At 34.8% G+C, this 18,688-nt stretch overlaps 1 protein-coding gene across 1 annotated transcript; it reads left to right on the top strand.

The window, feature by feature from the left end:
* Window positions 1-5,008: 5,008 nt before the first annotated feature.
* LOC110455341 (steroid 17-alpha-hydroxylase/17,20 lyase-like) lies at window positions 5,009-16,515 on the top strand. Its single transcript, XM_021505423.1, is given in 12 exon segments — window positions 5,009-5,351; window positions 6,791-7,018; window positions 8,071-8,148; window positions 9,200-9,298; window positions 9,739-9,832; window positions 11,252-11,410; window positions 11,995-12,144; window positions 12,280-12,293; window positions 12,361-12,489; window positions 13,752-13,856; window positions 14,705-14,839; window positions 15,042-16,515. Coding segments are annotated over 11 exon segments (1,512 nt in total). The 5' UTR covers window positions 5,009-5,351; window positions 6,791-6,819; the 3' UTR covers window positions 15,392-16,515.
* Window positions 16,516-18,688: the final 2,173 nt, after the last annotated feature.

The raw sequence follows: 18,688 nt of genomic DNA, 5'->3' as shown, positions 1-18,688 counted from the left end.
ATCACAATTGTTTGGTGTTCTTCATGTCTTGCGAATTCGGCTGTTGGCGGTCCTCGTCGGAGGGACTGCCTTTAAGCGTACAGTACACATTCTGCCGATATCGATGACCGATTCAGTCGGATTTGCAGACTATCAGAAAACTACTTGGAAAAGTGTATTTCATAACAAACAAAAGTAGAAGATTTATCCGTAAATAAGATTGAATCTTTTCTGAAACTTATTGTTGTGAAAACAACATCGTTATATTCCAATTACCTTTTCTGCCCATGCCAGGGCGCAGATCTCCCCGTATTCGAGGTGTCGGTCAACGCTAACGTTATATTTGCGACATGCTTTCCTATTAATTCCCTGTGTTTTCATGGCTACCTGAACAGCATGTATGTATTTCCACCTGGTAATTGTTTACTATTTTTATTGACAGGTGGGAATATATCCGTTGTATCTTGGTCAATGATTTATCGGAAAATGATCATACAGAATGTTGGGGTGACTTTCATGTCATTCTGACATATTTCTAGTTTGAGTTGGTGGTCAAGTTCAGTTACTTTTCAATTTGTCTCTCAGTTTTATGTTTTCTATAATACACCATCAAACCGTTCAGGCTGTTAAGGCCGATTTACTCTCCTTTGAGGTTTTGGCGCATGTTTATCTATGACATCCAAGAACGATGTTTTCCAGGCGTCCAAAGCATAATTTACATCTATAAATGTTTCAACCACTGACGAGAGGACATGAAAAATGATCATTCAAAAAGACTGCTTCTTCAAAATTTTAAAACCATCTATATTTACTTCGATTTTGTTTTCATTTTTTTCTTTCGGATTTGTTATTTAATGTTGATGATATTTGTTGAAAATTAAATACTGCATTTAATATATCCAGGGCTACATTATCTCCCAGACAGCACTCGCCGGTTGTTTAGAATTGATGTCAACATTACAAACTTATGAATGACAAAGCCTGATCCCCATTACAAAAAATGTATGTCTTTGCATGTACCTGCAAGGAGAAATTATTCACAAAATAAGCTGATCACAAGAAGGGATTTGCACTTGATATGTACATGTGAGGGAAGCACGAGAATTATATTTTTCGGTATTTCCATTTTGATAAAAAAAAATAATTGAATGTTGTTTATATTTGTTTGAGAATTAAACACTACATTTTGCAAACCACATTTGTTTTCCTTATTGTTGAGATAAACTATATACCAATTGTATGTAAAAGTACATTGTATGATATAATGCAGTATCAAAGTAAATATAATAATAATATAACACAGCGTCAAATCCATGATGATGAAATTGAAAACTTCACAAGGAAAGTACCTGCTGAGCTGAAGGAAAATGTCACGTGATAATTAATCCGACCAATAATAACACAAACAACAAAACATTACTGCTAAAAGTAAATGAAATATCAACAGTGGAAATCCGGCCATGACGACGGCAGGAAATTTTCCCAGCGTGAATTGACACGTTTTTGGTAGAAAACCCTGGTTTTGTTTTATAGATAATCCCCATACTTAGTAATGGTGACATTAAAACGTCATATTGAACAAGACGGTATAACTATTGAGGAAAATTAAAGTACAATTTACCGAGCATAATAATTGCCTATAACAGTGCGATACTGCAGATTCAAACTCCAGAGTATTACCGAACTGAAATACCATGCCGAAGCAAACAGCACAACAACGTTTAAACAAGTGGATATATAAGCAAAATACCTTCATCGCTTGGGCGAACGGTCAACACCCAGGCCAAACGTGAAGTTTTGCCAATTAAAGTGTTAGGAAATGAAAACGTGGTTTGAAAAGGAGGATCGAAACTAAAAAGACTCCAAATGGTGCAATAGAAGCAGCAGATTTTTATTGGTCAATTATATGTTTATCTGTGAAGTACACCAAACATATCCTTAATTCAGCTATTTCTTCCTTGTCTTCTTTTTAGGGCACATTGAAGCTATCAAGAATATACCTACTGTATTCCACTGCATGTGCATCGTAAAAGGCAACCAATGTGGGACCCTGACATTTCTGGGGGTTTCTTCTATGTCTTCCACGATGATGACATGGAAGAGACCAACATTGATATGCTGCCCTCATTGCAACACTTGGGATCATTTTCCTTTCCTGTCTTCGTTCTTTTCTATCTACTTTCGGTTGCATGTGGTGTCTCCTTAGGAAACCCGTCCTAATATGACCCTGGATGTTGCAAAGACGTTTAACCCGAAACTAATTAAATTAATTCAGCTTTAATACAATTTAAGGTCGTCATATTTGTCATAGAGTTTCATAATGGTGGGTTTGGTATTACTATAATATTATTTTATCATAATCCTTTCCTGACGGAACTGGTCTCAGACAGTGTTGTCTGTGGAGTTATATAGTCTGAAATGACTAGCTAGGATTCCTCTCAAGATAAAATTGTCAGATAACTGTTCCCGCGACCCCGACAGAAAGTATGCGTATTCATATTCACTCTACAATACTAAGGGACGGAACGGGTAAACATGTTGTCCGTCCCCCTGACTGCCTGCAGTATTAGAGTGCAATTAAGCGAAATGTCTCTAGGTTTTCTGACAGCTGGACAGCTGAGTCGGCAAAATGTGGCGTGGTGAGTTGTTTTCAGTCGAGACACCGGTCATTTACACTCTTTGCTTAACAAAAGAAGCAGACGTTTTCAAAGGGTCGCAAAGTGAGTTTGCAATTCCTGTTTGTGTTCAAATCTAATTAAGCATTCATAGAAATACTTTCTTTAGATATTTCGAGATTATAGGACATTTATTAGAGATCAATCAATTCCCGGATTAGTGTCCAAAAGTGCGTCTATGTTATTCCCCCGAGGATTATTATGTTATATAGTGTGAGTGTTACTTTAAATTCATGTCGGATTATGTTCCATCAAGAAAAGAAGAGAGTCGCTCAATATCCACAATACCAAGCTAAGTACTGTAGAAATAACATTAATTACCCCCTGTTAATACTTAGGGCCTTATAGACAAACTCATAATCTATTTCAATCCAAATACTTGGTAAAACGTTTAGTTGCTGAAACAATGTTATTCAAACAAGATAATACGTTGTACATATATATAATAGATAATAAATAAGCCAGTCCTTGCGAAGGAAAATATAGAATAAAATATAAATCTGTCAGATCTTTCGCTAGACTTTTCTGCCTTCTAGGCTTCTTCAGGCGGATTGATATGTATTTATCACCGTTGCTTACATGACGTCAACAATATTTTCATAGTCAACAATTTTAGTGATGTCATCAATAAGCAAACGTAGAGAATACCAGAATAAAGAATTCATCTAAGTAAATTACATTGTAAAAATAACTACATCGTTGCTATTCAGTTTGTAAATAGATAACACATAACAAGTTTTTAGGTTGTCTTTTACAGTTTATAATCTTTTTTTTTATCAAAAGTACACTTCATGTTCTCACTGTTTTTCATCAAATTCACAAAATGTTCAACGACAGGAAACATGTTACAATTATTTGGATTGTACGTACGTAGTAACAAATGGTATGATATAGGCATCTTTGGGGTTAGCTCTTTCTTAATTAACACTGACAAGAACTTTCTCTTTAGCTCTTTGTTTAGCGTTTTGTACCACTTCAGCAGGATAATCGTTGCTTTTAAGATAAAGTTTCAAATCGTCCAATCTAACTTGTATTTTTTTATCGCTAACAACCGCGACTAATTTCGATGCTTAACCATATGGAATGTTGAGCGTAGTGTGTTTAGCATAAAATGAAAAGAAATCCAAATAATTGTGAGAATCTGTAGGTTTATAATATATATCGCAACAATATTTTGTCCTTTGATTTCTACAAAAATATCCAATAAAGGTATTCCCTTTTCACCAGACTCAATTATGTAATTCAAATCGGGATGCAAGGCATTTAGCATATTGAAACATTCCTATATATATAATCAAAAAGGATTAAATGTCCATGTGAAGTAAGTAAATGTACAAAAAATAATTAACGACTGACTAAAAAACTAACTGCTTTCACCCTCCACTTGGCTCTTCATGTTTATTTTATATTTTTATTATTATTATATATTTTATATATATATATATATATATAGGATATTACATGAGTTTCCATTTCATATGACATTTATGAAACGAGTCTAAGAATGTTTCAATTTATTGAGCCTCTGGCGAGCTCAAATGAAAAATTCATGACGAGCTTCATTAATTACATATGAAATGATAACGAGTGAAGATCTTTTTATCACATAATCAAGATTCGTGGCATTTATTTGTGTAAAACCATAATTTTCATGCAACCTTAAAATGTAAAAAGCCGCCATTTTGACCTAAGTGCGTAAATCTGTGACGGCATGTACTTGTCCTGGGCGTGACGTCACAATTGAAACAACTGAACCTTCCCACCAATCACAGGGCTGATAGGTCATATTACATTGGTTAATACGCCAAAAAATATGACATGGGTAAATTCACCGGATAACACAGTACATAATGTGATAAAATGCCATATCCTGCCGTTACAAGATATAACATTACACTTTCAAAATAAATTATTAACTGTTACTGTCGGCCTTGTACGCCGGCATAACAATCCACTATACAGAATTTCAGCCGTACCGCCCGGTTAAAGGGGGTGGTAGACCACGTACCGAGTGGCGCTCTAATTTTAGCTGCAGATTTCAACAGCTTTAGTTCAGTAAACTGGCCCCGGTTGCTCAAATGTTGGTTAGCTTTAACTAGCGATTAGTGATAATTTTTAATTGTTGTCAACAAGAACCAATAACATGCTTTCAGAGAAAAATCAATTCTCAAAACACACCAATTTGATTTGTCTATGCCTCTGTCAAAACAAATCTATAACAGTTAAATGATGTCAGACGTTCTTGATTTTGTTATCTTCATATTTTGAATTCCCCCAAACACTTATTAACTCTAACCAGCCATTGATCAACCGGAGCAAGACCACCACCGCCTGACTGTGCATGTCTTGTCGTCAGACTAATCTAGTGGCAGCCCTGTTTAGGCTCAACGCAACTGTCTATTTACATACGGACCGAGCCAGGCATACGTTATTATCGACATTGAGAGTGCTGTGTATACACGTGTCTATGTCAAGTACAAGTGTTATTATTTAGCACGTACCGCGACTTACATTGTATACGTGTGTACGTCGGCCTTTACATCATTGCAACAACCGAGGAATATTGCGTTATCATATATTGTTGTCACTAGCATTTGACTTATATAGTATATATAGGGAGACTAAGTTTTAGCTAGCTAAGATAGGTTTGCGTCGACAGCCGAACTGTATCACACAGATACAAAGCTCACCACATAGGTAAGTTTGATTGATTTCAGTACAATGGGTAAACGAAAAGTTCTGAAATCGTAGCGTAAAATGTCAATGCGTACTAGCATATGTCTTGTAAACGCCATTCTAGTTCTAATTCTAACTATGATCACCTTCAGCTAGTTGAAAGCCATGCATGTTATCAGGAAAATGCTACGGTATTAAAAACAATTTGCATACATGTATACATATCAAATCTACTATATTATATATATATATATATAAAAATTGAGATTTTTCACATTTACCGGACCAGATTTCCACAATCACATGTTCCACGTTTTTGATATCTCTCGTTGACTCACTTTATGTGATCTTGCGCAAGAATAGGTCCTCCAAATCAGCGTTCCTTGTCCGCGATGCTCTCAGCTTAATTGCTGCCTTCGGCTGTCTTTAGCCGAGGGGACTATTGGTTTTATATAATAGCTATATTTTCAATTATAGTATATCAGTTATATCTTCTTGTAAAATGATGCATATGTACATGTAACTGTTCTGTTTCACTGTGTCTTGAAAAAGGAGCGGATCGCTCCGAAAATTTGACAACCTAAACTTGTCCACACTGTTGGAATTACTTCTTTGCCTCATATATATATATATATATACATACATTACAAACATATATGAATATGGAGAGCAATTAGAAAATTTATCGTCATTATAAATGCTACAATAACAATTACAATAACAGTTTTGGCGACTGTGACCTGTGCATATATTTGCACATGGACCTTTGGTCAATGTCTGCCAATATCTGTGTGATTTGATACATATATAGGTTATATACATTGTAAAATGTTATAAAATAAATAATAGCTGTCGATTTTTTTGTGTGTGAGGTAAGAAGTGTGAATGTATTTGTATTTCAGTTATGTTAATTAATAAGGAGTTACATCCATTTAACTTTTTTTGTTTTTATTTTTCATTTCAAAATTGATGTATTAATTAAATCAAATCCAATATAACAAAATCTGTAACTTAAGCTACCGCTGGAGAGAATTTATATAGGCTTTGCCTGTTATTCCTTCCAATTGACTTGTATTAACTTTGTCTATAAAATTTGTTGAAAAGAAATTATTAATGCACACATTTCAATGAGGTCTCTTTAAAATTGGTTCAACTGTGGTTGATGAACAGATATTATTACTCTGAAGAGTATTGATATATAGTAAAATGCATTATCTTGGTGAAAAAAAGGTCGTTGAAAAAAAGGAACATATCAAGAAAGACGAACGCTTAAGAAGGCTGACCTCTATAACAGGTTCGATTGTATATTTCACGTGTTAATGGCGGTTTGTTCCGATGTTTTCCATTTGGCACTAAAATAGATAAGCTATATCATTAAATGTTCGCTTTTCATAACACGTTGTCGGATATTTGTCGCTTTATAAAAACAATGGGCTGACATGTTCGTTTTACTATTTTAGGAAAAACCTTCACTTCCGTCTAACAAAATATGGAGGATATAAAAGATCATCTTCGTGACGACTTCCAACAGTTGAAGGAGACGCTTGGACCGATGCTGGAATACGTCACACCAACATCCGCTCTGGTCGGACTCGTGGCTGGTCTGTCAGTCTATTGGCTGATAAAGCGGAGCAAGTACAACCTTCCACCAGGACCTACACCAATACCTCTAGTCGGCAACTACAGCCGTAGGTTTCACTTCATATGTGTCAGTACACTTGTTTTGAGTTAAATGATTGTAATTAGATATCAAAAATTTATAAAATGTACTTCAGATGTAATGAATCATGCAGTTTTTCTTATATACCAAATTTAAATAAACTCTATGCAAAAACAACATACTTTTAGATTCAATTTTCTGTAACTAGGCATTAAAAAATATCATATGAAAATATTTAAGAGGGGTTGCATAATTGATTACAATTTGTTTGTTTATCTATTCTTAATTCATCATGTGTATTAATGCACATAAGTGCATACATTACATATATATCGTCTAGTCACCAGTTTCCGCGCGTTATGTATTTCCGCGCTGCCATTTTATCAAGCTATTTCTCGTAACTACGTGACCTGTAGTATATATATAGTATATCATGATTATTGGATCGTGAGAAAATGTCACTCATACGTTTCGTAATATAGTCTTTTTATCTTTTTTTTCTAAAGTGATAAATATTACACATATATAGTTCCTATCTTTGAATTTGACCTTAATTTACATGGGGGTGTCGTCAATAATGCAGAATACGCTTCACATTCCGGATCACCTGGTTTTGTTCTCGTTGTACTTTTTCAAGTTTCACCTTGCAAATGTTTCTTTTGTTCATATTTTGCTTAAGTTTTCTTGAACTGGATTTCGAATCACGGTTGTAAAGACACTTATTTAATCTCTTGTTTTATTCATTTGATGTACAGTATTACGGAAACGTATTATTTGAAACATACATAAGCCCACACAGGGCTCACATGCTCCAATTTAGTCTTTAAACTGATGCATAATACACTTTCTTGACTTCACCCGCTTTTTGCTCTGCTGTCACGTTTCAAATATCAGCAATCCCATTATTAAGAGGCAATTCAACCCAATTCAATTTTGTGACCCAATTATTGTTCTGTAAATATGAGTACCTTGTAAGAATTGAATGCCGGTAAATATAGTTAATATCAAATTAATCATCAATAAGACTATGACTTATTAAAAATACATTATTCTTCATGTTGCTGGCCATTTATATTGAAGTGATGGGGGACAGAGACATCCACGAGAACTGCGTGAAACTGTCACAGAAGTACGGTCCTGTCATCACTGTGTACATGGGTAAGTAATATTCACACCCAAATAATCAGTCCAATTGTGCAAAAGTCGCGGTTTTCTTAACAAAATCTTAACGCAAGTATTTTACCTTGAATATTAAAAAAACACATGTCTAAATAAATTCAAATTTTAATCGAAGCTAGGTTTTGGTCACTAAATAGGTTTAACCTCAAACTTATTTGCATATTAGTATTGGGAATGTATTGGAACAGTACTGAACGAGCATTGCTATAAGATTGACATTCAAAGAAGATATTATAGGCTTTTTCACAACGGTGAATAATGTTTTCCGCATACAAGTAAATCAACTATTTAATGTTTGGTTGATTTACTATATATCATATTGTTCATTATATCTTTCAAAACATACATCAAATATCTACCTATGTAGTAACTTCTGTACATATACTGGTTTCACGAGGTACGTATTTTGTATTAGATGTGCGTGTTATTATTTAAATTAAATTTCGAGATTCATACATTTTGAAAAATATATGACTTTAAAATAGTTTTTATCTTAAGATCAAGACTTTTTGCAGACCCTGAGCTAATATATTCTTCAAGTCTAAAATTCCAAAAGTTTTTTCTTCATTTCTTTTGTCTGTATTGTGGTCTCGTATTACACAATGGACATCTTATGCGTGAATTCCCTTGATTTGGATTTTGGTTAATAGGATTTAGCATCTTAAAAATCTTAAAATCAGTTAAGACGTATCTCCTTGAGTTGGTATCGTATGAGCGTCGAAATAGTATGTAAAAACATAAAATATGAGTATTTGCCCCCGGCTACAGAGCGGATCTTATTCCGACTTAAGAGTAATACCTCACTGAAACACCGCAAGGAAGGCATCAAGCACAGTTATCCACCCCTGTCAAATTATATTGCCAATATATACGTTTTACTTCACAGTACATTCAAGTAGTATTAACATAAATTCGCACGAAAAATATATACATTGACGCATTCGTTGAAAAACACGGTGGTCACGTTAAAAACATATTAACCCAGAATGCATTACGTAATAATTGATCAGATGTATTCCTTCGTTGACAGGAACGCCCCCAATTATCATTGTAAATACAATCGAAGCTGCAACGGAAGTCTTGGTTAAGAGTAAGGCGGAATTTGCAGATCGTGTAGAGTTTACATCAGGTACAGTATATTATAGTCTTGTTGATTGGCTATATTGAAAATATAAGTACTTTTGTTGGATGACAGCATAGTTTTCCTGGTTTTACAAATGTTTTATTACCTCTGATTTGTAAAACAAACCAACAATTTATATATGAAACAGTATTTCTTGTTCTAACACACTCCTTAAAAGTTGTAGATAAGCTCGCACTAACTTACATACAGCGAAAAGCTATCCATGTTTTGCATGAATTTATTGTCATCTCCTATGCACGATATTCTGCCTCATGTCATCGTATTTGCTGAATGGGGGGATTTCTTTCCTAAGGGGACATATTTGAAATCTTCAGACCCCCGCCATAATTTTGGACCCCTTTCTTTTCCCCTCCTATTCACCTTTAATTTTGCAAATTACATAGATAGCACAGTACTTAAAATTGAATGTGTATCTTTCAATCAAGGAAACAAACTTTCGGAAGGTGGAAAGGACATTGCATTCGCGCAGTATACCCCTACATGGAAACTCCACCGGAAGATCGCAGGTTCCGCTCTCAGGTGAGTAGAAAAGTTGTCTATTATAATAAGTATAGTTTGGTTCAGTGCTAGTATATTTCTGAGAAAAAATACCTGATATGTTATATATTGAAAACGTTTCATTGTGTATTTCCTTTATGCTTTTGTTAACAAATTTGTCATTTCGTCTTAAGATTTCTTTTTGTTAAGCGAAAAGTACTTCCAAAACTGTATGGTAATGTCCGTTCTAAACAAATAAATAAGTTGCACTTCGGTGTGTTCGGCATATTGAAATCAAGTCATATACAATTTACTTTCAATAAAGCATGACAGAATTTTGTTTTTGCTTCAAAGCATAATGTTTATAAAACCAACTGAAATTAGTATTGACCTGATGGCAGTCTGATTCAAGTGATTTGTATATTCTATAAGCTTCAGGTATGTTCTGCAAATATTGGGCGCCATCACTCATCATGAAATCTTGGATAAGCCCCATGGAAATATCTTCTGTACCAAAACTACAAAATAATATGTTCATGTTGATATTTAGGACACTTCATTAAAATGTAATATCACCACCACCGTTGCTAAATTTAGACGTTTTATAAACGCAATCATGCCGTACATGATACATTATTATAACTTTGTATCTCATGACCATACATACAACAACAAATTTCCCTCCAATATTGGTAACAATATGATAAAGCCGACCCTTCTCAAAACTTGAGTACGGCTACTGTTTTGGTTGCAGGGTCGGTCATAAATTCCCCTTGGCCATGACATTCAAAAGTAGGAGTTGTTTTTAATTGGCTGACTGGTCAAATCACAGGTAAACTATATAAATGTGTTAACTGTTTGAAAACTGTGTGATCCTGTTGTCAGCTCTAATGTAGCTGATTCAGACTCAACTCTTTTCGACAATAGCAATACTGGGTGTGTTTTTTTTGTATATGCAATATGTATCAGTAGATGGTACAAGCTATATTGGCATGCAGACTGGTTTTGAAATAATGATGAATATATGCTGAAAAATGTAAATTGAAAAATAAGAATTTGTTCATAATAGCTTATCGCGTTAAATAACACTACGAGGTTGCATATCCTGACCTTTGAGGCACTCAAAATATGCATATTCATTTTGCTAGTACAGATGGGCTGTTACCTGGTTTGTCTATCATTCGAATACCACGAGGGACGGAATACGTGACTACACGTATTGTATCATCATATATATATGTGTATATGATAGTAAAATATGAACTGATAAACAAATGTGGCCAGAAACTTTCAAACTATTCAGGAAAAGATTGATTAGCTGATCACACCTACAGTTTCGGGTTCCAGTCACTGTTTGAGGGGGATCATTATATTATTTTTGTTAGGTTTCTCCACAATAAGCAATTTCCCTCTATCGACACTGACTTTGTTCTGTGTTCCATTTTCTGTCTTTCCTTTTAGAACATACTTGAAGGGAGGCAAGCTGGAGGAAGCTATTCACGGATCCCTGTCACAGGTTATCGAGTTGTTTGAGAACTTGAAGGAAGAACCTTTTGTTCCCCACTCCTACATAGATCTTGCTGTTTTCAACATTTTCCATGGACTTTGCTTCCACAAAGTGTAATTATTTTTATTATAGTCGTAGTGTGCTGTTTTTGTATGAATGGTTTTTATTGACAGAATAATTCATCGGATGAAATTGTTCTCGGAATGAACACTGTTCGAATCGAAGAGCATTGCATTAGAACAAATATTATAACGATATTGGGTTTGGTTGGGCTTTGGTGGGGAGTTGGTGATTAAACGAAGGATGTTAATCTATCCTTGAGCGATTTTAGATGATATACACATTTTTTCTGCTGATAGAACAGTCATCGGTTTACTTTCTTTGCTATGTTATTACATGTACAGAAAGAACTTATGGCTTCAAGACAAGTAAAAATCTTTCGATAATTTACCTACAGAAAATTATTGCAGGATTCGTCTTTAATAGCAGTAACTTGATTTTTCATATCTGGTACAAATATTTGTGTGTTTGTCATAAGTATTCTTAAATCTACTTCTATATGATAAAAAAATCCTGAACCATTTAATTATTTATATGTGAATCAATCATGCCATCGACATCTGCCTTTTGGCGGTAAAGCCGTTGCTGAACTTCATACTCTTTAAATGTTTTTTCGGTGTCTTTTCGTTTTGTATAGGTATAAGTTTGACGACCCTAGATTCAAACGCTTGGTGGGTTTAGAGAACGAACTGCTAACTGCTTTAGGATCAGGTTTCCTAGAAGATCTGTTTCCAGTTTTGTTGAAGATTTGGCCAAGTAGCCGATTCAACAAAGCAATGCAACTGATGTAAAAACTTCTTCAATTTCTTGATGATGAACTACAGGAGCACATAACGTCTTTCGATAAAGGTTACGTTTTTTCACATTCAGTACCAAGAATAAATAATCATTTATCCAGATAGATATTGTGTATGTCTTGCAGTAAGCCATTTCGTAGTAATTAGGAATAACAAAACAATAATGTATCATTATAACTGATGTTATTTTATAACACAATATACAGGTAATATTAGAGACTTTGCTGACGCGTTAATTCTGGCAAGAAAGGAGGCAGAAAATGACGAAGATACGGAACTCCTAGACCAACTAACAGAGGCTCACCTGAGACAGACTCTGAATGACATTTTCTTTGGTACGTTATCACGAACAATAGTTTGATATCATTTGAAAATAATATTTGAAGGACAGCTCATCAAAACTTTAGAAATAAGTTTGAATCTTCTTACGTTCATGGTACTATGTATGGAAATGTTTTGATTATATCGCAATTAGTATTTGTCCATTTGATGCAACGAGTATCCCTTCAAATTTGTTCAGCTCGATACGATAGGCGCAGCCCATGCGATGTTTTGCTGTGGTATCAGAGTTTAGTTACATGTTATAGTTTCATGTTATATATTTCACTCATACACTATTATCTATAGTGATCGAACTGATAAAAACAGCATGGTTTGCGTGATTCCACACCTCTTCATACGATATCTGTAGCTTTAGTTGAAGGGCTTCAATAACCCATTCCAATGAGCTGCGCTGCTATGGCCCTATTAATTAATGAAACCCTCAAATTATACCAAATGCTATGATTTTCTATCAAAGCCGTTTTATTGTTTTGAATGATAACTGGCTCAAAACACAGTAATTACATTGTAATCGTTGAATAATTTCAATACGTTGTACCATAAATATGTATATTTAATGTGATTATACGTTATTGTTGAGACTGCCAAGCCGAAATTACATTTATTAAAATACGACTCAAAACCATAGTTATGTAATGAACGCTTTTTATTGTACATATTTTACTTCATAACATGTCCGAGTATATTATGTGTATAATAAACAAACTAGCCCGTGATAAAACGTTGATCACACTTTCTTGGTAGGAAACATGCCGTGTAGGTTTCATAACATCATAAATATTTCAACTCGTGATGCATTAAGCAAAACACGTAACTTTTTATTTAAATTAAAACATCAGAGCTGTGAAATATATGATGTTACATCAGTGTTAGACATTCATACCGATATGAACGCAGAAAACCAAATCATGTGTGGCACTATTGCGTTCAAAGTGTCATGGATGCAGGTTCAATTTAGTTAAATACTAAACACGCAATGCAAATGTAATTCCCGATTGTTGACGATATATTGAGGGAGCTTAGTTGGTTAGTGGACAGATAAACATGAAAATTGGAATAGTCATACATGTTAAATTTGCAACTAAATATATTTTATCGAGGTCTTTGCCGTTTTTTATATGGAAATGGTAACGGGTTGTTCAAAAAGGGATTATTTTCAGATTACGAGATTTAGGAAACTCACTTTGAAGTTGTCTGTTACATATTCTAAGATACTTTGTTTACTAACTACTCATTCAATGGTTGTTTGTTCCAGCTGGATTCGACACCACACGTTTCACACTACAGTGGTTCCTTCTCTATATGGCTGCAAATCCTGAAGAACAGAAAATAGCTCAGAAGGAAATCGATAATGCCGTGGGTATGTACCAGAAGTAACGTTGTTACCATAATTTAATTTAATTAATTTAACAACAATTATGGAACCAGTTTTATTAACTTATATTACAGCAAATTCACTATCGTTTGGTCAGATGGGGCACACTTAGAGAATAGCTGGTGCCAGTTTTGTAGCTAAATCCAAGCAAAAAGCGGTTTCTTATTTTTTTTCATTTTTTTCTTTATTGGTTATTTGATTTCAAGTCTCATTACTCACACATAATCTGTAGGGAGGTTTTCTACTTTACCTTCAGTTTCTGGAGTGTCTTTTTTATTATTGAATACAGACATTGTCTATTCAAAAGGATTTAGCTTTTAAGAAATGTGGTTTATTCTTAAGCAATTTACCGACAGTATATACGTTTTGTAAACATAATATTTTTAATCTGAACATTGTTAATCGTTATAATTCACTCAATCTGAGTAAAGTGCTTTATTGAAGGATCTCCGTACTACCGCCAAATATTTGAAAAGGAAACGTTTACTAGAATGACGATACTGAGGCTTACTGAATCATTTTTGAATAGAACTGCTTACCTAATGGAACTTGCATGAAAATCAATAAAGATGAAAACAATAATAAGACAAATCTGAAACAGTGTTGTGAGAGTAAAATGCACTGATAGGTTACTGGCCCTGTCCGACCACAGATGTATACAAAACGAAATTAACGGAAGGTTGATGTAGGTATGGAAACTGCGGTGGATTTCTCTCGTGGTTTGCCAGTGTGACAGTGGTCCTTATTCTTTGATCGTTTTTCTTCTTTTTAAGGATAATGTTTGAATCTCTCTGCTGTTTTGTGAATATTTCTCATGTTTATGTAATTGACAGGACGAGATCGTCTTCCTGGACTTGGGGATCGAAATGCAATGCCCTACACCGAGGCTGTTTTACATGAGGTCATGCGGATTGCATCTGTGGCACCGCTTGGTGTCCCACATGCGGCCAGAAACGATTCAAAATTATGTATGTATTCTCTTTTAAAGGAACGTTCTTCTATTCGGAAATACTTATAAACTATAGCATATTACATGTGTTATGTATAAGTATACCAGCAAAAGTAATAATTGTTAGAAAGAAAGTCAAATTCTGTTATCACAACTACATAAGATACTTCTGAAGGCTTAATATTATCATTGTCTATTTATGTAATCTCTGGATGTTTTAGATGAATACGACATACCGAAGGGCACTATGGTCATGATAAATCACTGGGCATTGCACAATGATCCTAAACACTGGAAAGATCCCTCAAAGTTTGATCCCTAAAGATTTTTGGACTCTGACGGAAATCTTGCTCCAAAACCAGTCAGTTGGCTTCCATTTTCCGCTGGAAGGCGGGTATGTCTAGGAGAGAGTGTGGCGAAACCGGAACTTCATCTCATCTGCGCAACTATTCTCCAACAGTTTGAAATCATGCTTCCACCAGGTGTCACTGCCGACTTCAGTCCAGATATCAGTGGTATTGCGGGGTATACAGCTAACCATTACAAAATCGTGGTAAAAAAGAGGTCTTAAACGAACTAGAAGGGTGCTGTATGAATCCATCTCAACTAAGTAGAAAAGCATGTGAATCAATTAATGTCTAGAGAAATAAAATACCATTCTTACACTGGGTTGGAGGAAAAGCTGTAAAAAAAACCATATGTCAAATTAAATAGAATGTGATTCAATTAGGATCATAAATATCAATAACAATATCAATAAACTTCATATCTGTTACAACTTTTCAAATGTACAATTTGTATCTTTTAAACAAGATGGTAGATTATCTTATCTGCGACTGCAGTAAAACAACTGTTGAATTGCTTTGCTTTTTCCCTTTCATAGAAATTTTTCATCATCAACAATAATCATTGTAATTACGGAAGATGATTGTTAAGGCGGCACTTTTACGAATACCTTTCCAGTGCTTATCAATGGTATCCATGTTATTTTCGATAGCACTTTTATAATACGTGGCTTTTGCCTCCTTCATCAACTTAGCAACATGATTACCATGTTTTTTGAGTCGGTGGTCAAGTTCACCGTTACGTTTTAATTTGTCTCTCAATTTTATGTTTCCTATAATATCACCATCAAACCGTTCAAGCTGTTAGGGCCGACTTGATCTCCTTTGAGGTTTTGGCGCATGTTTATCTATGACATTCAAGAACGATGTTTTCCAGGCGTCCAAAGCAACGTTTACATATGTAAATGTTTCAATCACTGACGAGAGGAAATGAGAAAGATCGTTAAAAAAAACCTGCTTTTTCAAAGATTTCGAAACATATATATTTTTTTCGATTTTTTTTCTTTTTTTTTCTTTTGGATTTGCTATTAATTATATTTGTTTGAAAATTGAATACTACATTAACATATCCATGACTGCATTATCTTCCAGACAACACTCGCTGGTTGTTTAAAATTGATGTCAACATTACAAACTCGTGAAATGACAAAACCCTTTCCCTTTTAAAAAAATGCATGGACAAATAATTCACGAAATAAGCTGATCACGAGAAGGGACTTGCACTTGTTATGTACAAATGAGCGAAGCACGAAAATTCACAAGAACATTATATGTTTCGGTATTTCCATTTTGTTTAGGTTTTTTTTTAATGTTGTTTACATTTGTTTAAGAATTAAATACTACATATTGCAAACCACATCTGTTTTACTTATTGTTTAGATAAATTGTGTACCGATTGTATGTAAAAAATATATTGTATGATATGATACAGTGTGCGTCAAAGTAACGTATAATAATAATAATACAACACAGTGTCAAATCCATGATGACGAAATTGAAAACTTTATAAAGAAGTACCTGCTGAGCTGAAGGAAAACAGTCTTGTGATAATTAATCCGACTTAATATTACTGCTAAAAGGCAGTGGAATGTCATCAGTGGAAATTCGGCAATGACGACGCCAGGACATTTTCCCAGCGTGGATAGACACGTGGGAATTGACTAGACAAACAACAAGGCACATACATGAGCATTATAGGAAAAACATCGACTTGCATATCATACAAATCACACAAACCTGGTTCTTAGTCAATGTGGTGGAGATTTTTCCTTTGGGTACACTATCTTAATGAGGGGATTGTCATTAAGATAGAAAATATAGATGTATTCATCTATAAAACTGGAACATTAAGTCACATTTTCTCATGACCCTTATTCACGATACAATCTATACGAAGTTAAAGCAAGTATGTGAATCATTACATAAGACAGAGTAAGAGTAAATACAAAAACAAACAGCATATCGTACTCAATGATGTACTCTTTATTAATAAATGATATACCTTATAAAACCAAAGTGTACAGAATTCATCAATAGATTGCCTGAAATATATTTATTCAAAACATCTTCAGAAATAATGACGATGATCTATGTTGAAATTTGGTTACAACCATTTTGCTAAATTTTCGTATCTTTCTCAGTACAAGTGTACTGGCACATCTGACGTGAATCTTACAGCTGTAGTTGCCGACGAGGGGTATTGGTGTAGGTCCTGGTGGAAGGCTGTATTTGCTCCGTTTTATCAGCCAATAGAATGGAAACCAGCCATATTATTCAGCCGTACACCATTTACAGGGGGTGCCAGAAAGAATGCTGAGCAGTGTTTATCACCACTATGTGTTACAGCTAACGGTCTTTATATGCTGTTTTATGTCCATATGCGAATAGACAGTTGCGATGTGCTTCAAGATCGAGAACTTAAATAGATATGCAGTGTAGTTGGCGGATTGGCAACTTTTAAAATCTGCTGCTGAAATAAGAAGGCTGATCTTGCAGCACAGCGCAACTGTCTATTCGCATATGGACGTAAAATAGCATATAAAAACCGTTAGCTGTGACACACAATGGTGTTAAAAAGGGTCTAGCATGCACAGCGGTCGACATACTTTTCACTTGTGTGTTCGGCCTTGATAACATCGAAACAGCCGAGGTAATATTGTTGTGATATTGTTAGAATAAGCTTCTGACCGGCCACGTCATTGTTTAAACTAGCGAAAGTGAATTTGAAGCAATGAAAAATACGGCGTCCAGGCGAAGCTAGTTATATTGATCTGCGTCTACAACAGGACTATATCACACCAAGGACTATATAAAACGCCTGTACGGAGAGGTTCAGGTAAGCACGATTGATCTCGTGGTACAAAGGGCAATCCTCAAACGAGCGGTTTATGATAGTTTTGTAAAATGATTAAAACCCCATCCTTATTACATAATTACAAATCCTTGCATGTAAGAATAAAAACATTCCAGAACTAAGTTGGTCATGAGAGTTTACTTGCACCTGTTATCCAGAATGGAGCGGACCACAAGAAACAAAATTATCACTTTAATATTTAATATTTCCATTTTGATAGGACGTAAATATTGGTAGGCAACGCCTTTATAACCCTTGGCGATCGTGCTAGAAAGACAAGCCAAACAACGGCCTATATGTTCTGGTTGAAGAGTCATTCTTATGCGGATTTTTCGCCAAATCTATTCAAGTCTGTTTCTGAGATGTTTCCTAAATTAAAGTTGCATTTTAACACCAACAACAATCTTCAAAAGTCAAAATGGTCATTCATGTTTAACAGCGATGTAAATGTCTAAATAAAGACACATTTTCGAAGGTAGGCTGCTCGCTGCCGACGACTTTTATACAGAACCATACATTTCCTTCTACAAAAATCTGATCACAAATGGCAGCCCGAAATTGAGCATGTGCTATTTCATATCCATGGCAACGAAGTCCAGGGAGTGGACGAATATTGCGTTTAAGATGTTGTAGCAGTACCAGCTATAAAACGAAATCTAGATAACGTTTT

The sequence above is a fragment of the Mizuhopecten yessoensis genome, unplaced genomic scaffold (assembly GCF_002113885.1).
Source record: "Mizuhopecten yessoensis strain PY_sf001 unplaced genomic scaffold, ASM211388v2 scaffold8195, whole genome shotgun sequence".
NCBI classification, from domain to species: domain Eukaryota; kingdom Metazoa; phylum Mollusca; class Bivalvia; order Pectinida; family Pectinidae; genus Mizuhopecten; species Mizuhopecten yessoensis.
The sequence above is the reverse complement of the archived record's forward strand: the minus strand, read 5'-3'. Positions and strand labels throughout refer to the sequence as shown.